This window comes from Channa argus, chromosome 14 (assembly GCF_033026475.1).
Source record: "Channa argus isolate prfri chromosome 14, Channa argus male v1.0, whole genome shotgun sequence".
Classification (NCBI taxonomy): domain Eukaryota; kingdom Metazoa; phylum Chordata; class Actinopteri; order Anabantiformes; family Channidae; genus Channa; species Channa argus.
Window position 1 is genome coordinate 15,859,126 of NC_090210.1, and position 22,695 is coordinate 15,881,820.

Here is a 22,695-nt window from a genome sequence, read left to right on the forward strand (position 1 = left end):
TGGAGTGAATTTGTTGCATGGAACACCTCTGAAATGTATTTTCAGGGAACACAGCTTGTCTCTGTATCCACAATGTCAGTTAAAACTGTACCACGCAAAGAAATAACCACATATAAACAAGATCCAGAAACACTGCTGACTTCTCTGAGCCTAAGCTCATTTGAAATGGACAAAGTGAAGTGGAAAACCTTGCTGTGATCAGAAGAGTTAAACTGTGAATTTCCTATTCACAGTCACGGATGCTACATCCTTTATGCTAAAGAGGACAGGGACTGACTGACTTGCAGTGTCCAGTTTAAAGGCCAACATCTGTGATGGTGTGGGTGAGCATTATTGAATCTGTGAAGGCTCCATTATAATGATGAATAGTACAGGTTGTGGAACAGGTTGTAAAACTACATGTGTTTTATCCAGACAATTTAATTCCGATAATTTTAAAAGATTGTGAAATGATCGCACTTTTTATTATAGACAACGTCCCAGCTTTTTGAGAAAATGTGTTTGTAGTTTTCTAGTAAAAGGTTAATAGAAGGAATAACCGTCCGGACAGTGGAGCTTCTGTTCCACTTTGAGCTGTTGTGTAAACACTTTAGGGCTCTGCAGTGCTTTACAATGTTATTTTAGATGTGTGTTCTTGGGTTCTTCCAGCTCCTGGGGAAGGTTTTTTGGCGAGATGCAGCTTTCTGTAGGACAAACTACAAGTTATAGTACACAGTAAAAACGATGTGGTAAATGCTCTTTGTGTTTGAGAACAGCTCAAACTGCTGCTGAAGCTGTTGAGATCTGTCCATGGTGCTGAAATCCTGAAATCCAGTCTGGACTGTGTATGACTGCTGCACAACTGTGCTCCCTGTTTCAGGGTCCATGCTCACATGTAGACTGACAAGATTCTTTGCCCTCAATCTGGGATTTGAACAAGAGTAGTCTTTACTTTGTGCTCACACAGTCTGCACAGACTGGGAGAGAGGCAGTCACACAGAGAGGGAGAGAGGCAGCCGGAGAGAGAGGGAGGATGATGTCATAGGTTTTAGTCGGTGCCATGGAAGAAGCAGATGGCTGCAGCCTTCCTCCTTTTCCTTCGCACCCTTTTCCATCTCCTTCCCAAACAGCAGCCTCAGCATCAGGACTCTTGGAGTGCAAAGAGTGACGAACCGCAGAAGCAGGGCCGGTTCGAGTAGGCTGGAGGAAACAACGCGGAAAAGCCCTCCTGTGGGCTGGATGTGAGAGGAGCATCAGTCGAGGTCCAATGCAGACGCGATATGAGCCAGTACATGGCAGCAAGCACGGCTCCACGTCCACTCTTCCTTTTTGTCTTTATTCTGTATTATGTCCAGGCGGCAGCGTAGAGGAACTAGTCCTGCCCAGAAAGGAGGAGGAGTAGGAGAGACACGCAGGGTGTCGGCGGAGAAAGGCAGGGGTAAAGAAGGAGGGGAGGGATAGAGAGAAATAATAGAGTAATATTACAACCTTCTAATAATGGCGGCGAAATCGGACGGGGTCCTGAAGATGAAGAAGAGTGACGTGGCCTTCACCCCCCTGCAGAACTCTGAGCACTCCGGCTCGGTGCAGGGGCTCCACCCGGGCGGCCAACCCGACTCTGCGGGCACCGGGGACGGGGACTTCGCCAACGGGGAGTCGCGGTGCTGCGGTGGGGGAGGCTCCAACTCGACGTGCCTTCCCCTGAGCAGGGAGCAGCAGAAATACACGGTGTGGGACTGCCTGTGGATCGTAGCCGCAGTGGCTGTGTATCTGGCCGATGTGGGCACCGATGTGTGGCTTTCGGTCGACTACTACCTCCGCCGCGACTACTGGTGGTTCGGCCTGACGCTCTTCTTCGTGGTGCTCGGCTCCTTTTCGGTCCAGCTCTTTAGTTTCAGATGGTTCGTCCACGACTTCAGCACCGAGGAGGGCGCGGAATCCACTGCCGATTGCTCCCACATGGACGGGAACAAGCTTCTGAGCGGTTCGACCTCGCACGGCGACGTAACCGCTCAACACCACCCGGCCACGCCGCAGAGACAGGCGTCGACCGCCAGCAAGAACACTACTACCAACAGCACCGCCAGCACCGCGCTGGGCAGGAGGAGCAGGAAACGCTCGGCCTACTACTCCTTCTGCGTCTGGTTCGGCCAGTCCGTCATCCACATCCTCCAGCTGGGCCAGATATGGAGGTAGGATGGGGGCTGTGATGGAGGCCTTGATAGATCACAACGATGGTGTGTGCGTGCGTTCGTTGATGTGTGTGTTTGTGTGTGTGGAATCTGGGAATGAATGAGCAGAGGGCTGCTCTGACACTACTGGGTACTTTTGGCACCATGACAGCTTCTGGGCAGATTCTGATGCCAGCTCCTACAGCATGGCCACCACCTGCCATCTTTAGCATGTTCCCCTCCATAGTGGCTTGTAGGTCACTTCTCTTCTAAAAACAGCCCTTACCTCAGGGCCATGAATGATGACACCAGCTGAACGGGAACAACACATAGAAGTATCCCGGCCTGTCAGTCACACCTGTGGTTGAACAGTGTAGGCTGCACTTACTGTGGATAGTTCTCTTTTTAAAGCCATGCAGCTTCTAGATGGAGTTCTAGATGCAGACTAGTGATTGAAGAACAAATAACAAAACCTGCAGCCAAACTACCTCACCTGGAGCGTAGCCCACATGCTGTTCGCCCACCAGTGATGGAAGCAATATTACGTTTCCTTACTCCTGTACGAGTGAAGGATTTATAGGCAACCCGTACTCAAAATGTCCCAGTCCTAACTGATGGTTGTGTACATTATTGTATCAAATCTAATACTAGCTTAAATGTGGAAGTAGCACATTACATCTTTATCTGCTTTATCAAAGTATCTTAAAGCTAATGGAGTAGAAATAGGTGCAACAAAAAATGTATTTATTATTAACAGGTAATTTCCTAATTAACGTGAAAAAATATTGAAAGTCACAATTTAAGGCTCTTGTTTTGTCCAACCGACAGCATCCAATCGAAACATATTTAGTGAGAAAAGACATATTTGCCTAGTTTGGTCAGACTAACTAACCAGTAGCCTTCTGGATTTACCATCTGATTGTTTTTCCCAGCATTGTTTTGAAAAGTTTCAAACGCACATGATGAAACCGAAGCTCACTTCCCAGAATGACACATTTTGTTTGCAAAATGTTCTCACACTAACAAAACATGAAAACTATGCAACAGAAGCATTTTTTTTCCTTCAAACAACGGGTCAAACATGTACACTTTTTAAATCAGTCGCTTGTGCTGTAAAATACTGTAAAAAACAGACTTCCTAAGAAGGTTCTCTTCTTTCCTGTGTGCAGGTCTTTCTGCATCTAACCGTTGTTGGCATGCAGGACGTACAGTCAGCACCAGACTCGACCAAACCAGACACTCAGTACATCATTTCTACTGTACTCTAAAAAAATGAAATTTCAGCTAAAATCCGATTTCTTTGGGTTCTCTGTACCGCATCACATTTCACTCCTTTTCCTTTTTTCTTTTATAGATGGATAAGGACTGCTCAGTGATTGGAGAATGAGTTTGTGTAGGGGTTTGGGCACATTTACATTAGGGATTCATCATTTTACAAGCAATTTTTTATCAGCTTGGAACAAGTGTTTTCCTTTAGCTTGACAGAATTATCAGAACGAGGAGATTTCTGCTGTGCTAAGAAGGTGATGATGACGATCCAATGGATCCCAGTTTCAAGTGGATCTTAGCTTTTGGGAAAAACTGTAATAAGTTAACTTTTATCAAAGAATGTGACTGAAAGCTAAAGGGAGAGATGTTAATTTACACTACATTTTTTACTGTTGAGTGGAAATAGAGATTTTATACCAACTGAAGTACTATAACTAGACTGTGAGTAGAAATGATGGTTTTCTAGAGCAGAAAGGGGGCTCCAGTATACAACAAGCCAATGCAGTTACTGACTATTATCCAGCATGGTAAAATAATTCCACACCTGATTTTCAGCAACGCTGAGAGCAGCACACAGCAGTGGATGACTGAAACTCTCACATCCTCTATAATCTAAGCACATAACCTCAGGGTCCTCAATTGTAGCTGGAGTTCCGGTTGCAGCTATGATATTACTGACTGCTTGACCTGTGCTGGACTGCATGTATGCATACAGTATGCATAGTATTATAAAGAACCTTCACTCTTTACCTTGTGACATTTATAGCACAGTGAGAAAATACAGTATATGTACTGTAGCAAAACTGTTCTCTGCCGGTCTTTGCCGTTCATTCAAGTGGGGATATGTGGGACAGTAGCGTTCAAGTTAGAACCACGTAACTATTCTTTACACGCAATTTAATCTGAATATAATTTAGTTCACATTTGAACATTTACTCACCTTAATACCTAAATTCTTTCTCTCAAAAACAAAACTGCACATTTTCTTCAAAAGAACAATACAGATAAGCCAATCTTATCGCTGTTCCTCAGGCAATCAATGGGCAGTGAAATTTAACCTTTGACCATTTAATAGAAACTAGATGGGAAGGTCAAAGGTTAAATGTCAGATACAAGTACTAATTTGGTTCCACTTTTCAGTGAACAGTATTTTATCTCCATGTGTGAGCCTGAGGTGGAATGTGCAGGTGGAGATTACAGACTGACATTTGGAATGGTCAGAATCTGTAAATGTCAGAGACAGTTTACTACAGAAGTATTAGTTTGTTTTAAGAATTTCATAGCTTAGACCCCCTTGTTATGATGGAAAACAAAAATGTGAAAGGGAAGTCGCTTTTCCAAGGTGAAGAACATTGTTTGAATAAACGGGTTATGTGTAATATTTGTCTCAGTAACCCCATATTGTTCCTCCAGAGTAAGACTGTCTGTTAATGTTTGGTACAAATTAAATAGTGACCCTACATTCTGGTTACTTAATAAAACAAGTGAATAGTTTGGCATTTCTCTGAAACAATCGGTCAGTTACAAAACTGTTCACCAAAGTTTGTTAAACAACTAATCCTTTAAATCAACTCAACCTGGCTGCAGTTTCTACAGGCTTGGGTTTGTTTGCTTCATTAACTGACTCTATTTTGGCTTTATGGCGACATATTTGAAGATGTAATGGGCATTTCTTACTGTTATCGGACATCTGTCAGACAGATTAGTTAAAAAATGAATTGACAGATTGTAAATAACTGTGGCTCATTTCAGTTATAATCATTTATAATCAGTTGCACTACAGTGAAGGAGAGACATCGTTCATCTGAATGATAAGAAAAAGGTCCATTGTTGTGGGATTTTAATGGGCCTAAAGCAAATGTTTTTATTGCTCTATCTCTTCCTCATGTTTTCACTCTCAGAGTGAGGTCTCTCAGACTTCTCACAGATGAGACCAAATTTGACATCATAAAGAAATACAACAAATACCCTTTGTGCATTTGTCTTGTCATTGTGATAAACTGACTCTTTAGTTTTAAACTCTTTGGCTGCTCACTGGGAAACTCCATGTTGTCTCCAGTTTACTGTATATCCTTTGTGAGCTGGATGTAAAATTTTTGACAATATACCGTGGTAATTTCTCCCCATGATAACAGGTTATCATATTGCCAAGAGTTGCTAATCGACAATAGTTAGTGATGTGTTTGCATGTGGGCATCTCACATGTTGTTCTCTCTAGTTTCATAGCTTAACACAACGGTCTGTCACAGCTTAACAGTGCAGTGTGACAGAGTGTAGTTGTTTTAATAGCTGTAGTATATGCAGCATGTTGTATTGCCTTTATTTTGTAGTGCTATTTCATAAATAATCATTGCAGCAGGGAAAACCGGCAGGATTGAAGACTTCCAGCACAAAAGTAACAGTAGTTATATAATTTAAGTAGCATAAGTGCATCATTAAATTATTTTCAGGCTTAACGAAGGAGTGGCCTCAGTAAGAAAAACAGTGTGAGCCACTAAGTGAGTAGCTGAGTGTGTCTGAACATTTATTCACTTAGTTCTGGTGAAGAAAATGTAGGCTCTTTTTTTTCACCGTGGTGTAGTGAATGTCTGCAGAATGTAAGAAATAACACATTCAAACCAGCAGGTCTCAGAGTGCTGACTTTGCATTTTAGTCGCACTAAACAGTACTAGCCACTTTCAGTCTGAACAACAGTCCTTGAAGTTGAAGACACAGTTTTATTTCTAAATCTCAAACAAGCAATTGAGAAAACTATTAATATAGTATGACACTGTGAGAGATGTGTCAGGGGGGACCCCAGCTCTCCCCTAATGATGGTTGGGTTCAGCTCCAGCCTACTTGCTTCCCTAACTTAAAGATAGTGGATTATTTTCACTGGTTTAAAACCTAAAATAACAAAATGCACAATATTAGGTCTTTATAAAACCAGTAAAACCGATGTGACAAACCAGTCATAAAAGCATTACATACGGTACATCAGGATTCAATTTTCTAAGAACAAAGAAAGAACAGAGGGAAAATTGGAGAGAAAAATAGTTGAAAACGATATTGGCTTTAAAAAGAGTTGTTCATGATCTTTAAATAAACCAGTCAAACCATTTCTTTTTACCTTTGCCACGATCTGTATCTGAGAGGACACATCACGAACCTCAGTTTTTGCAGCCCAAGCCTCTTTCTCACTTTCAGTGATGAAATTCTTTTGCTTTATTTGTTTCAGGAGCTCTGCTTCTCTCTTGCAACTTGCAACCACAGCTCCCACAACTCTCTGATGTTATACAGCATGCCAACTTTGAGTACTGTTGTCATCACAGCAGCTTGTTTGACCCGCAGTACTTCTTACTATTGAATGCTGTACATGGTAAACAACAAGTACAGTGTTTGGATGAGTACATTAAATGAGACAGGCGTTACAAATTGTCATGGGAACTTAAACACAGGAGCACAGAAATACATTTTCAAAGTGGGCCACAGTAGAGTTAATTATAGTAGTAGTTATTAATTTAGTCTTTATAGCCTTTTTAACAGCAGCTTATCCAGGACCTCTTCTGGAGTCACTGGGACATCTCTGTGCTCAGAAAGCAGAGTCAGTCCATGTAAACAACTGTGATACATTGTCCCCTGTCCATTTAAAACACATTTACACAGAGCCAACTCTGACCTTGTTGGCCCATGTGCTTGCAGTAAATATTGCAGTGATGAGACAAAACTGCTCGATTAAAACACCACAAACAAACAGAGGAAACAATGTTTTCATGGTTTTTTAAAACAAACCAGACTTTGAAACACAGTTTATATAATTCCAATTTGGTTGAGGTCAGGACTCTAGGTCAGGAAACTCAATCAATCTCAAGCTTTGTCTTATCAGACTAACTAGTTTCCTCCAGGAAGACCTGCTTAGAAGGTTAAAGTTATGATTAATTTAAGTTTAGGGGGTTGTTGACAATGAGAGTCCTCACAGGTACATAAAGGCAATCGTGTGTGTGTGTGTCTGCCTGTTGTATTATTTACAGTTTCCGTGCAGAGCGGCAGAGGGACAGTAAAACAATAAATGGGGTGGAGAGTATCCGTCTCATACAAGCAGCTAGAATGTCACCCTGTAAGGCAGATCACGCTCTGTGAAGAAGCTGGATGACTGTGTGCAGTGGTGGAAAGAAGGTTTCTCACGTATCAGTACTTTAGTGAAGCAAATTTAATTGTGGCTGCTTTGACTTTTACTACACTGCATCTAAGAGAAAATATCTACTCTTTACTCCACTACATTTCTAATCAAATTTGCATAGCGAGTTTCAATCACATTACTTTACAGGTTTGTTGTACTTTACAAAAAAGTTGTAACAGTGTTTTATTCTTGAAACTAGAAAAAGCATTGTTTGCTTTTGCTGAAAGCTGAATTGAAGGTGATGTATTTAAAAATAGCTGAAATGTTTCCTATAAAAGAATTAAACAAATTTGAATTTCTAAGAAATAGTACCATAAAAATCCTGGAAACTGTAGGAATGTAATAGCTGAGTGCAAAGTTTAAGTCAAACCATGAACAAAACCAGATTTTTTAAACTACTATGACCATTTCATGTTAAAGTTGAAATCTCATTAGGTTAAAGTATACAGAACCATTTACATCTCAATGTGTAGAAAGTTGAAGAGATTTTAACAATCATCGTACCTGGACCCAGGTCGACTAAAACCACAAACTCATTTTACCATTTAAATGCTAAAAATTTTGAAAAAAAGATCAAATTTATTTTGAAAGTGTGTTTCCTCTGTGTGTGTGTGTGTGTGTCTCAACTGTGTATCATGTGGGAGAAAAACAGCTTGTTTGGACATAGGTCTGAGGCTGATCATATGACCTGATTCAGCTGTGATTGTTACCATGGCAATGACAGCTTTCAATCTGCTGAGTCACTCACATATGCTGAAGACAGGTTATGAACTGCTCAGACTTTGCCTCGCAAAATGGAAAAAATGGGAAAAAGTATTAGCCCTATTAACACATTTAAAAAACTGTGAGGGGCAGAAGGCTTCACGAACACAGCGATATGCTTTATGTGAAGATACTCCCAAAAATGAAGGCAGGGCGACGATTTTAAAACAGTCCGTTTCTGGACCTCCGTTATAATGGAGTCCAATGAGGTTTCAGACAGCACTCTCTCCACTTCTGGCCAAATACTGAAAGAACCCTGTAACTATTACAGTTACATTTCCTGAAAGAACACAAAAATACCAACGCTTTAATGTATATTTAGTTAAGGAAAGATGAAAGCTGACTGAAGAAAATAAAATAGAAATAAACGTTGATAAAAGAGAAGTTTGGTTGCATGTGATGTCTGCAATACACACTAATGGAGAAGATAAAAAATCACCAAAAAGTATCTCAAAGTAAAACTGCGACTTATAAGTGAGGTACAAGGCAGAAAACATCAAAGCAAAGTCCAATGAGAAAAGTGTTTTCATTTCAATCATGCAAGTGCGAGAAAGAGCAGAAAGGACTTTTTTTTTTATAGATTTAAAAAAAGTTTGTTTTTTTGATTATTGGGAGAGAGTCTGCTGAGTGTCCAGAGTTTGGTACCTCGTTCCGCCATCGTGGGATGATTGCGCTGAAAAGTTTTGCTTGGTGTCTTCTGTGCGGTGCTGGGACCACCTGACGTGATTCGATGGCAGACCGCAGTGGACGGGAAGGATTGTAGACCTGAATGAGTGAGTTGATGTAAGCAGGAGCTGTTGAGTTAACCACCCTGTAGGCAAAGACAGAGCTTTGACCCTGAAGCGGGCAGCTACAGGAAGCCAGTGTAGAGATCTAAAGAGTGGTGGGACATGAGTCCTTTTTGGCTGATTAAAAATGAGGCGTGCTGCCAGAGTTTGGATCATCTGCAAGGGTTTGATTGTGGATACTGGTAACCCCATTAAAGAAGCGTTGCAGTAATCAAGACAAGATATGACCAGCACCTGTACAGTGAGTTGGGTTGTATATTCTGTGAGGTGGGTTCTGATCTTCCTGATGTTGTAGAGGGAAAACCTGCATGCCGTAGAGACTGAGGAGAACTTAAAGTTCAACTGGTCGTCGATGATGACCCCAAGATTTCTGAACGACTTCGTGGGAACAATCACTGTAGATCCAATATTGATGCTGATGATGTGTTGTGTTGAAGATCTGTCTGGGAATACAATAAGTAAGAAGTTGACATTAATAAAAAAAAAGCATTTAAAGACAAGTTAATATTACAAAGGTATAGTTCACCACAAACTATTTTTAGCATTTGAATCCTAAAAATAACAAGAAAATAAATAACAGACCAACCCAACCCAGTGCTCTAACTGAGTGAAAACAACCCAAATACTTTTAAGCACATAGGTTACCAGACCAGTTTCATGCTCAGCACATAAACAAATGGCCCTGTGTAGAAACTTTTTGTCATCCATGATCAAATAACTGTGCAGATCTTCTAAATAATCAATTTCTAATTTTTTTCCTTAATTTGCTGTGTCTAACTGTACTGTGTGTATATATAGGTCTGTACTGGCAGGGACTGTGCAGTGTACATGAAACGTAGAATTACCACGGTAATACAGTTATGGTGATATGTGACTAAATGACCTGACTTTTGTTCTCAGCGGATATAAATAAAGCAGTCAGTAGTGGGACACCTTCAGTTACAGTGTGAGTGGGTGCTGATTGGCAGGTTAACAAGTCTGATCAGTATTTGTAGACTCGAAAGAACAGCATCAACACACACTCACACACACATACAGTGAGAGATGTGTTAGGTCCATCTGACCGTGAACAAGCTGCAGCTGTAATGCCCTCAGTCCAGATTTAATTTTCAAATTCCAATTGACAACAGAACTTCATTTCACGGCCCATTAACCTGCTGCTAAATGGCTGCCACGTCTTGGTGATATTTCTGAGATAATGGAAGAGAGAGGATGGGAGCCAGGGTGGGAGAAACTCAACAAATGTAGGCCACAGAAAACCGAAAAGTAAAAATGAATTCACTTCATTAAATGAGCTCTTGCCTCAGGTATGTAGAGGTGCAGTTGGAGTTTTATTGCCAGAAGCAGTGTGTGTGTGTGTGTGTGTGTGTGTGTGTGTGTGTGTGTGTGTGTGCGTGCTATCCATGTTGCAATCCAGCCTTTTCTGATGAAACTGCATGGTGAAACTAATGTTTCCTCTATATGCAGTAGCTGAGGGCCTATTTTTGTGCGTCCATAAGTAAAGTTGATGTTTTCCTGGCCTTGAAATGTACTTTTCCCACTATATGTTTACCTGCGAGTGTTCTACTGACACCAGTTTAGTAGGACAACAAACAAATTCAGGGTATGCCCCTCCTGCAAGCCAGGATCGGAGACATTTGGAAGCCCTAGGTGTTACCTTAAAATAGGCGAGATAAGGTTAACTAAAGCAGCAGCTTAAAAATGTTGGTTTAACTTCTCCCCTCGCTGCAGTCATTCAGAAACTTGCTGCCTAAAAGGTACAGGCCTCGGTTTGAGGGTCTGTGTTCTGATGCTGTTCGGTGTACAGTGTGAGAAGAAAGAGGTGCACTGATTTATATGCGTTTCGCACCCACTGAGCTGGATGTAAAGTATATTCAAAGTGAGACCCTGCTGAAGGCTTTAAATGCCTGCCGATAGAATGAAGCTCTTTCGGCTTCTAATGACAACTACCAAAATCAAAAAGTGCCCCCCTGTATATTAGACGGTTTTGCTGAAAGCGTCCCATGTAGGACTTATCGATTAAACTTGTACGTCTGTGTGTCCACTGGCTGGCCTGTCCTTGCATACACACAGTATGCATTAACTATAAGAGCAGCATGTTTTATCCTGCTCGGTTGACACCCGAGCATTATGTTTTAACTCCCCTATTCCAGATATTTCCATACCATCTACCTGGGCGTCCGGAGTCGCCAAAGCGCTGAGACAGAGCGCTGGCGTTACTACTGGAGGATGGTCTATGAGTTTGCTGATGTGAGCATGCTGCATCTACTAGCCACCTTTCTGGAGAGTGCCCCACAGCTGGTGCTGCAGCTCTGCATCATCATACAGACCCACAAGCTCCAAGCTGTGCAAGGTAACACACACACACACACCCATGTACAGCTGTCTTTGTGAAGACAGTCACTGACGTATTGCGTTCCCTAACCCTTTAACCACATACAGCATCACTACTAAATGCCTAACCCCCAGCCTCACTCTAGGTTATTCTTAGACTTGGATTTAGGGTTAAGATTAGCTGTATGTAGGGTTTTACATTAACCAAATGATAACCTTTAAAGAACCATATTAAAGTGTTTCAGAAGGTGGGCTCCAGCCAAATGTCCTAATTTTTCTAAAGTGTTCTCATTCGCATGATGTAAAAGTGACATTGGTTTTTATGGCCTTATGAATATCCATAAAGATATTCATGTCTTTCTTCTGCACATGTAACCCAACACTTTCTCTAACGCTACCCTTCAGTGAGTGCAACTGAAAAGGGCAAACATCTAAATCTAAATTTAAGGTATAAATAATGAAAATAACATCTTTTTGTTCTTCGGATGTAAGATTTGGTTTTGTGTTTCTTTCAGAACAGTGTTTTCTACGGTGGCCCTGACGGCTCACGACAAAACACAAGCAAATGTAAAAAAATAACTTCATCAATTTGACAGCACAACACAAACAAAATCAGAAAACTTATGTGTTCTTCTTCTTTTACATATTCCCAGTCATGTTACTGACCTGTTGCAAATTAGCTTAATTAGTTGTAAAATTCTCCTCCATTTGTTTGTTTTTTTATTTGCAGCTATTACTTTTCCAGCCTTTTGTTCCTACTGTTTCAACTTTTTTCAAATGTGTTGCTGTGATCAAGTTCAAAATGAACTAATACTTTAACTGAAATGATAAAATTTCTCAGTTTCAGCATCTGATATGTTGTTTATGTTGTATTGTGAATGACATGTGGGTTGATGAGATTTGCAAATCTTGTGTGTGTCTGATTGCTTTAGGCATGACGGCAGCAGCTTCTCTTGTCTCTCTGGCCTGGGCCCTCGCCTCCTACCAGAAGGCTCTGCGAGAGTCTCGGGATGACAAAAAGCCAGTCAGATACCTGGCAGTCATCATCCAGTTCTGCTGGCACTTCTTCACTATTGCAGCGAGGGTCATTACCTTTGCCCTGTTTGCCTCTGTGTTTCAACTCTACTTTGGCATCTTCATCGTCCTGCACTGGTGCATCATGACCTTCTGGATTGTCCACTGTGAGACTGACTTCTGCATCAGCAAGTGGGAGGAGATTGTGTTTGACATGGTGGTGGGCATAATCTACATCTTTTCCTGGTTCAACGTCAAGGAGGGAAGGACAAGGTGAGTAAACACATGAAGAAAAAATCTGTTTCAGTGGCTTACATTTTTAATAAATTCTTTTAAAAACAAGTTTTTCTTTTTGAGTGTTTCCTTCATTCAAGCCCAGCTTGGAAGCAAATGGAATTTCCTAAATTAGGATGACAGCCCGTTTCCACATCATTGAAAAACGTTGGAAAAAAGCTCGAATTAGCAAATGTTTGGATAAACCGCCCACATTTTTACAATTTCAAAGGTTATTTTCTCATCTGAGAAAATATCTAAATTATATAAAGCAGTGATGATGATAGCAGTTCTAGGATGACATTTATAGACTTAGACTTCCTGCCTCATCACTGCCTCTAATGACACGAAGCACTTCCGGTTTAGGAAATTCCATTTGTTGGATTTCTGATTTGCAGTGGATTTGCTCCTCTACGTGATTGTTTTCTACATGCTTTGTCCCTAGGAGGCCGCCGTAGTACAGTAATCATGTTTACTCTCTTGCTAACACTAGAGATAGACTGTTATGGTTTGAATCTAATCGATTAATTTGTTATCGTGTCTGATTTTTCTGTGCAGGTGTCGGCTGTTTATCTATTACCTGGTGATCCTTGTGGAGAACGCTGCTCTCAGTGCGTTGTGGTACCTCTACCGGCTGCCCCACACCACTGACTCCTTTGCAGTGCCAGCACTCTGCGTCATCTTCAGCAGTTTCCTCACTGGCGTTGTTTTCATGCTCATGTACTATGCCTTTTTTCATCCCAATGGGCCACGCTTTGGACGTTCACCAAGTGGCCAGGGCCTCGACCTAGACCCCACCTCTCAGTTCTCCACTTTGCCATCTGAAGGTGCCACCAACTCACTGCGCTCCAACCGCGGTGCCACCACAACCCTGGAGCGTGACATGGGCAAATACTCTGAGCGGGATGGCTGCATGCCAGTGTTTCAGGTCCGACCCACAGTGCCATCCACACCATCTTCTCGTGCTCCTCGGCTTGAAGAGACCGTCATCAAGATCGACCTTTGTAGGAACCGCTACCCAGCCTGGGAGCGTCATGTCCTTGACCGTAGTATACGCAAGGCAATTCTGGCTATAGACTGCTCCCTGTCTCCTCCACGACTGCAGTACAAAGATGATGCTCTGGTGCAGGAGAGGCTGGAATACGAGACCACGTTATAGTTCTGTCTTGCTCTCAGAGCTCATGCAGTGGCATCAGATATCACAGAAACAGCAGCAGGGACTGTGGCAATAAGAATTTCTTACTACCACCAATCTCAGTTTTCATCTGTCATTCCTCTCTTCCTTTTTCTGTTCCCACCCAGGAGGATTTTGCCATGTTGGTCACGATGGGAGCAGCAGTTTGACATATGCAGATGATGTTACTGGATGTGTTTTGGGGTTCTTTGTAGGGCTGTTGCTGTTATTTTTATCTGCACTCATCAGGGAAATCCTGTGTGGTACAAACTAAATACAAATCAACAAGTGTTTCAGCACTTAAACCCTACAAGAGACTGGTGCGCTGTTCAGGTAAGATTAGACAAGGATACAATAGGCACATGTAAATGTACATCCAATTGAGTTATAAGGCTTTGGAAATTCCACTATCACTTAAATACCTTCTGGATTACACAGAAATTCCTTTAATATGATGAGAAAAGTAAATGACACCTTGTCCAGTTTCAGTAATAGATTTCGAACTGTCATATTTGGTGTTGCTCTCCGACTGTTTAGAGGTTCTGAGTATATAACCCCACAGCTGCCACAACTGGGTGGGTACTTCCATCAGAATCAACACTATCTTAATATCTTATTACATCTGTTCTCTTAGTGCCAAAAAGGTTCCTTGGATGTGGAACACCTTAGAGATGGCTGGGTAGTCTAAAATGTTCTCTCTGGCCTTGACATGTTATACCCTTTGCATAATGTTGGTCTACGCTGGAAGGACGTCAGAGATGAGAACAATTGTAAAAGTAGCATCTGTGCTTAGTTGTTGAGTTTTGTTTGGAATCCATCAATCCTGTCTGGAGGCAAGGGCAGGGTAGCAACAAGGAATGGGTGAAAGTTGGACAGACACAACCTCATGGTCTTTCTCCCATAAGAGAACTCACTTAATGCCAAGAAAAAAATCTTCCTGGCAGCTCAACTCAACTATTTGCAGTCCAGCTACATAAAACTGGCTGTGCAGTGATGTGGATCTTTGTTTGTTTGTGGAGAGGAATGTGAAGGGGGGAAGGAGACAACTGGAGAGGAGGATGCAGAAAGAAGAGAGAACACAGACAAGTAGCCATCTCAGCCATCTCAGCAAAACAAAACCTACCACCAGGATGTACAGTACTCTGACTCAACATGCAGCATTTTTTTACTTTAGAGATGATGTAGAGGGTACTGAAGTCATTGTAATTATGTGTTTTTGTGTACAGTGTGTATGTGTTGGCAATAGGTGTGTGTGTGTGTGTGTGTGTGTGTGTGTGTGTGTGTGTGTGTGTGTGTGTGTGTGTGTGTGTGTGTGTGTGTGTGTGTGTGAGTGTGTGTTTGTTTGTGTGTGTGTAAACAAGAGAAGCAGCTCAGGAGGACATGTGGTTGGATGCCTGAATCTGCTTCGTGCTATCACCAATCACTGAAGGTGCACCTTGACATTTTAACTTTAAGTCTGCTTGTTGTTTGCTAAACACATCACCTTCTGGTAAAAATGTTCCCTGCAGTTCAAATTGTCACATCAAGCCACCAAGCACATGCTTGCATGCGCTTGTAGTCTGGCTTTAATGAGGAAAGCTTGATCCAGGACTGATACACCACAAATCATTTCAGGCTTGGTCACCTGAGGAAATGGCTTGTGCTGTAAAGATCACAAGCAAATAATATTTGCAGGTTGTAGCGAAACCAGGTTTTATTTTAACAGACAGGAAATAGTCCCTTTAAGTAAACTCAAGGCATGTTGCTAGATGACACTAGCTGTGCCTCTTCGTCTTTAAAGGATGCAGCCTACATGGCCTACACAGACTACAGAGGCTATTCTGGTTCTGGTGCAACTGGTGGTCCAAAAGCCTGTCTCTCTGTTACCCATTTTAGTCCTTTGTGAGGACGGTTATTCTCTATTAACAGATCTAGACATCAAATCAGTAGAGTTTGCCTTGCTGATCAATGCAACAAAGGGAAAGAAATGAGGGGAAAACACAGGTTACAAAGAAAAGCTGGATCTCAGCTAACACTCTGACTAATAACCTGACAAAGTCGATTAAGTAGATACAAATGACAGCTCTGCACTTCTTACTGTAGAGGTTTTCACTGATAATTGTGTTGAGATGACACAATTAGGCTACATTTACAGCTCAGCTGAGGTGGGCCAAAACCTTTCTCTTTGCCCCCAAGTGACTTGGATTAGAATTTTTGCGTGAACAGAGCAAATAGATTCAACTTCTCACAATGCAACCACTATCAGATTGTTTTTTTCTTTTTTTGTTCTTCCTCACCATGGAAGTGTGGATATTACCTGATTTGGATGAACTTTAGATGATTTTGCAGGATGGTTGTTCTGTTATTTTTACCTCCGGTCATCAGAGAACTCCTGTGGGGCGCAAACTGAACCCAAAACTCTACGAAAGTCTTCTTCAGGGCCAGAGGTCATTGATACCAGGAGTTGTAGTAAAAGAGAAAGAAAGGAATGCCCACCAGTGCCATTCTCAGGCCTACTAATTTGACCTGTAATAGATGCTCTTTATTGTCTTGTGCACGTCTGAAAAGCAAACGCTCAAACATCCCCAGTGATCTGAATCAGATGGTGACTTCTATGGTGCTAGGAGGCTAGGAGCAATGACATCAGCCCATAGACGAGCTGTCTGTCAAATCCACCAAGTTCAGGAAATTTCAGCTCTCTCTAGTGTGACTAGTCCAATGCCAGATGGTAAGAGTGAGTCATTTCAAATGAAAAATGTCGCACAAGAAAGTTCTATGGTCTTTCAAGTTTTGTTATGTCACAAGTGTGATGCCTTTTTTACTTTCTAAGGACAGTAAGAAGAGAGAAAAGCACAAAATGAGTCACTGAGATAATCATGGCATGAGACTGAAAACCTGCCCTAGACGTACAGAGTACTTCTGACCTCATGGTCTTATCACGCATATGTCCAGGACATAAGCCACATTATTATTGTGTTTACACGTGTACGTAGAGCACTAAACATTAAATCAAGTCTTGTGTAGCCCCTTATATTCGCTGCAGACCACAGTGAGGACCAGGAGCTAAAGTCCTGGCCTGCTCCAACTCAATTTGTGGTTTTCTCATCAGATAGAATTTTAAACTACTTATAGTTGATTGTGTCCTGTTGGTGGTGGAAAGTAAAATTTTAGTAACAGTATCTTGAAGTATCTTGAATGACTTGGAGAATATTTATGGGCTTATGAGTCTCATTTAAAAGGATAATACCAGCAGGTTTTAGCTTATTTAAAATGACGCATTTCCTTTAAATCATCCTATAAATCATGCTGCTTTAGTTTAGAATCATTGAATATAGTTTTCTGTTGTTCTTCCTGCCGCTGCTTATAGCTGTCTTATAGAATTTGTTAAATTCGGTAGATTTTCTATTCAAGCGGACGTCAAAGTCGCAGTCATGTGATTATTGTTGACTTTTTAGATCATCCTGCTCTTTTATTTCACGCTGTGCGGAAATAATTGGATGCCAGGAAACAGCTGTAGATTAAATACATCCAAAAATGACAATATACAGCCTGCATCTGAAAAAGGCTGCACTCACATAAAGAATATAAAATGTGTCGTGCTAAAAAGAGCAAACACAGAAGTAAGAGGATTTTGTTAGTTTAATCTTGTCTGCTGCTTTTATCATGAGTTCAAGTGTCTTATTCCTTCAGTTCAGAATGTGGCTCATGTACACTGAAGTCACGTGGCTTCAAGACATTATACTTATTTATTTGCCTTGTTGCCACCACACAATTGCATGTGCTTTCATCTGTGTGTGTGTGCGTGCGTGTGTATATGTGTGTGTTTTTCTGGACTGAGGAATTTGTAGAGAACATTTTTGATTGATGGCTGCTACAGCTGTACAGCTGCCACAGTTCTTTAGTAGCTTTTCTTTGCCTTTTTACTTTATGTTGAGCTTTTGGTTTACTAAACAGAGGAGTTTCCCACCTCTTGGCATTGGGGAGTGTTACTTCACATGTGGAAAATGTAGTAAGAAGTGTCTCAAAAGGGAGCTGTGTGAAGTCTGATAAATGTCCTTGAGCAATGTTACTTTGAAAGGAACCAAAATCATAGGGGTGGAGTTAGGAATAAGTGACCCGACCAGAGCTCTGTAGCTGCTCCTCATCCCTACTGCAGGATACAGGACGCAAGCTGCTACTGGCATCACACCAAGTGTCCAAGTGGAAAAAGCACAGGTTTTAAGATGGCACAATACTGTTAGTCACTTTGGAAGATGGATAAACTGGCTCCTACTTGATTTCTGCCTGTTCAGGAAGCCTTCAAACCAAGTCCACAACCTTAGGTTGTATTCATTTCTGTTCTTACCTTTGTGCCAGGGTCAAAGACGTTGATGGATTAGGAGAAAACAGAACCCCCCCAAACTGAAAGACACACAAAATGACCGCAAATGAATCTGCCACACTGTGTATGTGTGTGTGTGTAAACAAGATAAGCAGCTCAGGAGAACATGTGGTTGGATGCCTGAATCTGCTTCGTGCTATCACCAATCACTGAAGGTGCACCTTGACATTTTAACTTTAAATCTGCGTGTTGATTGCTAAACACATCACCTTCTGGTAAAAATGTTCCCTGCAGTTCAAATTGTTACATCAAGCCACCAAGCACATGCACATGTGTGTCTGTGTTTATGTTTGTGGTCATCTCTTATCTTTTATCTCAAATTGTGCCTAATTTTTGGCTCGTTTGATATCTTTTTGATCTTTTCCATGTCTTTTGTTTTGTGTCTATTTTTGGCCTTTTTATTATTATTATTATTTTATTTTTTTATTTTTGGTGTCTTTGTGGTCATGTTGTGTATTTCAAAAAGGAAATATTAAAACTCGTTTCACACAGGGAGCCCCTGACTTTCTGGACCCCTGGGCCTGTGCCTGGTAGATATGTTTAGAAATCCATTTATGGTCAGTGGTGTCACACTGGACTGAAATAGCACATCTTTCCTCTGTGTTATTGCCCTAATTCACCAGCAGAGGTACTCAGTGGGTTTATCCTAAAAAAAAAAAAAAATCGGACAACTGACAAAAGGATCATTAAATAAACACAAACACTGAAAGCACTGGTATTTTATACAATCAGATGGGGTTTTCTCTTGAGGAGCTGCTAAAATGCAACATAATGGTGCTGGGCTATGAGAAAGTCTGTCTGAGAGTCAGTGGGCAGTTTGGTTCTCTGTAGCCTACTGTGTGTAAATGCAGCCTTATGGTTTCTTTAAAAGAGACATCAAAAGAGTTTATGTAGGTTTATTTGCAGTGTTGCCCATATCCAGTGTCGCCTTTCATCACCATCTCATGTAGTTATTTACTGATATAAATCTATGACGTATACACATATATACAGAACATTAATCTACCTCAGTTTGTTTCACAGTCAGAACACCCTCCCCCACCTCATCAGCAATACATCTTTACTGTAAAACGGACGACACTTTAGAGCCAACTTCCTGTTTCTGTGAGGACCTCGACCTTCCCGACACCAAACCTTATATGTTAGTTATAAATGATATTTACTGACATAATGATAATGAAGGGGGGGCTGGTGGCTCAATGGGAGAGCAATGGGTTGGGATAGAGAAGGGGTTTGAATCTCAACTCCACCAGGTGTGGCCGTGCTCAGCCACCAAGGGCAACCCTGGTGCCGGTCCCGAGGCGGGACAAAAAAATGGGAGGGGTGCAGCAGGGGCATCCGGCGTAAAAGAAAAAAAGCACATGCCAAATCAGCGTGCGGAACACGTTCCGCTGTGGTGACCCCTGAAGGGACAAGCCAAAAACCGTTGATCTTTGACTGTCAAAACGATAATGACCCTGAATGAGAAATAGACTGCTCATTTTCAAATGTGCCAAACTGTTTTTCAGTTGAAAGATAATTTCTGCACTGATTTTCCTGATGACCATGAAAAGGCCGGGTATTGCAGCAGGAGAACGTTGGTCTATGTCTTCAATCTAAGCAATGAGCTATTTAATCTCACTGTTAAAACCAAGCTGAGGTGCTATCTTAAATAGGGGAACCCTTTCAATTATGTTTCACAGGTGCTCATGTTCTCCAGTATCTGACAGGGGGTGGGTATCCTGCACACTACAGGAAGTGTATCATAAACAGGACACACATCAACAGACTCCCCTCCTCACTCTTGTCATAACTCTTATAAGCTGCTTTCAATGTTTTGTTTGCCTTAAAGAGGATATATTTCTATTTTTGTCTTTATTTCAACCTCAACATCCAGGACATTGTTTGAGGCTGTAATGAAAGCACAGGTTTTCTGGTTAGCCCAGTGTGTGTGTGTGTGTGTGCGCGAGTGTGTATGTTTGTGTGTGTGTGCGTTTGTATGTATCTTTGTATGTGTGTCTTTATATATGTTTTCTTTACACTATTCAATAGCATACCATGTTACTGTGCCTATACTAGGACACTAGGACTGACTTATTGTCCAACAGTTAGACAGCCTGAGCATCCCTCACATTATGGAAACAATAGAAAATATAACTGACTGTTGATTCTCTTTTGTTGTAATATGAGGCATCAGTTGGAACAACAAATGTTAAGAAACAAGTAACGAAAGCATCACTGATTGACACTTAAGAGAAGATACATTTCCTTTTCTGTTGCCTTCGAATACCTTCTTTTTTTTCTCTTTCTCTGCCTCGGGTTGTTGGTCCTGCATCAGTAAAACGATAAGGTTATTCACACTTTCATAAATATCTCAACTGATTGTTTTTTTGTACTTCCTGACATTCTGTTATTGTAGGGGGCTCCATTAGTTAAATGGCAAAACAGCAGGAGTATAATACAAATAGCAGGGCTATGACACACTGTCATGCAGACAGCCATGTTAAAGATTCTAATTTAGCATCCTAATGATTTCAAATATCACGTTTGCACATTTAGATGGATGCATGGAAAACCCCAGCTATTTGTGCTGGATATGGCATTATTATATTTATGTTCAGTGGGAAGCCAATTAGGGATCATGCCCTGATTTCTGCACTTCTTCTGGTTGGTGGGTTTTCCCACACGGAGGAGTTGGATTCCAATGTTTCCCCGTCTATAGTCAACAAGCTTTAGGGGTCAAAGTTTTGAAGTTTAAGAATTTTTGTAACAAAAGTGTGATATTTTTTAAAGGTTTGTTAGGTGTTACTGTTATTTAGGTTTGATGACTTCCAGTCACTTCCCGGCAATGGTTACTCCAAAGTTCTGTGGTCTGAAGTTCTTGAAAACATCTTGGGGTTCAGCAGTTGGGAGTCCCAGGTGTTTAACCTGTGGGGTTGTTAAATCGTTAAGTTGAAAATAAAGTTGAATTAACACCTGTGGGTTGTTTCACTCCACCATCATGTGTGTCGTTACGGTCAGATAAGTCGCATAAGTGCCAATGGCCTGGGAGGCAGTGTCAGAACCATATTGTATTCGTGTAATACATCTGTCTTCTACTGGCCGCTCTGCTCACATAGCCAGCGCACAGCAGCAACATATTGTATTTCTGTTCCCTCTGTAGCTCACTGAGATGTAAACAAGTCATGTTTCTTGTGAGCATATTGGTCCTCAGGCTGTTTCTGTTCACCAACAGTAATGGATCTTAGCTCAGCTGAAGAGGTCTGGACCTCACAGTCAAACAGAAAAGCGAAGTCTAGTTGGTAAGGGTTAGCTCACGGCCGTAAAACCAGAGAAATGGATGTTCAGGACAATAACTGTGCCAATGAGCTCAGTCCACCTTAGTACAAGCACAGTAACCAGCAGGTGAACACTGACAGGTCTCCAGTTATACATGTATAATCATTCTGTACAGATGTGTGTTTAGAGCATTGACTGAACGTGGAGAACCACAGATAGTAAACTGATCAACTTAGAAGTTTATCTGTAAATAAATGTATGCAAAGTGTACATGTAAAAAAGAACATTCCTCTCTTTTTGAGTTCTGACTGTGAAGGGTGTCTTTAGAGGTTTGATGCCACCACGATGGCTGTACCTATGACAATATACTACAGAGAAAAAAAGTTAAATGTGGTGTATGTGGTGTATTTAAAAAAAGATACAAATGTTTAAGACAAAAAAATATTGGTCTTTTCAGTAAGTCGCATTGTGTGATGAAAGTCTGAAGTGCTATAAATGCGTTCAGTGGGGAAAAATACATTTTATTGTAAAAAATAAATTAAGAGTGATGAACATGAGCAAAATGGCATTTTTGTATATATGGGAATTTTTGTAAATTTTTATTTGAATCTAATGCAACACAAACTACCAAAATTAATTTAATAAAGTGCACTGTGGTCATTTTTCTGGCTTCAAGTTCGTTCATTTGTTCTTGAATTTATTCTGGGTTTAAGGTGAGGATTACAACCCAAGTTAAGACTAACACTACATAACTAAGTCTTTATTTACCTGATGATAGCACAAAGAACAATTTGTCTAACTGCATTGTATCTTGAGAAGCAAATTTAGAGTTTGATGTCTGCAACACATTAAAAAAAAGTTGGGACAGAGGCAAAATAGGACTGAAGAGTAGAAAAATATTTAAAGATTGGAAAGAAACTTTCACTATCTAAATCTACATATTGTTGTGAAAAGATACAGAAATCTGAGTGTGTCAATGCCAAAGCACAGTGTGTGTGACATTTGAGCTTTCGAGTGTCAATGCATTAGAAAGGATGAAGGTGCAGATGAAGCACAACAGGACTTTCAGTGGGGTTGTAAAATAATGAAATTCTATATTTTCACTGATGAGGTGTATGTGACATAATATGTCGCAGACTGTTCTGCGAACTTCA

The 22,695-nt window shown here is 41.2% G+C and overlaps 1 protein-coding gene across 2 annotated transcripts; it reads left to right on the top strand.

Annotated features, from left to right (window-relative positions):
• The first annotated feature begins 792 nt into the window (after nt 1-792).
• xkr4 (XK related 4) lies at nt 793-22,205 on the top strand. 2 transcript variants are annotated; one of them, XM_067474072.1, is made up of 4 exons: nt 793-2,171; nt 11,282-11,481; nt 12,395-12,749; nt 13,308-22,205. In XM_067474072.1, the coding sequence occupies exons 1-4, from the start codon at nt 1,477-1,479 to the stop codon at nt 13,906-13,908; spliced, it is 1,851 nt and encodes a 616-aa protein (XP_067330173.1). In that variant the 5' UTR covers nt 793-1,476; the 3' UTR covers nt 13,909-22,205. The 2 variants fall into 2 exon arrangements, with proteins under 2 accessions (XP_067330173.1, XP_067330174.1); XM_067474073.1 differs by lacking the exon at nt 13,308-22,205 and adding an exon at nt 11,978-12,029 and having other exon boundaries at nt 12,395-12,515.
• Nucleotides 22,206-22,695: the final 490 nt, after the last annotated feature.

Bases quoted from the DNA above. Each gene is read 5' to 3' on its own strand.
- xkr4 (XM_067474072.1), top strand. From the start codon at position 1,477: ATGGCGGCGAAATCGGACGGGGTCCTGAAGATGAAGAAGAGTGACGTG. The intron at 11,482-12,394 runs GTAACACACACA...TGATTGCTTTAG, and splicing joins CAAGCTCCAAGCTGTGCAAG to GCATGACGGCAGCAGCTTCT. The intron at 12,750-13,307 runs GTGAGTAAACAC...TTTTCTGTGCAG, and splicing joins GTCAAGGAGGGAAGGACAAG to GTGTCGGCTGTTTATCTATT.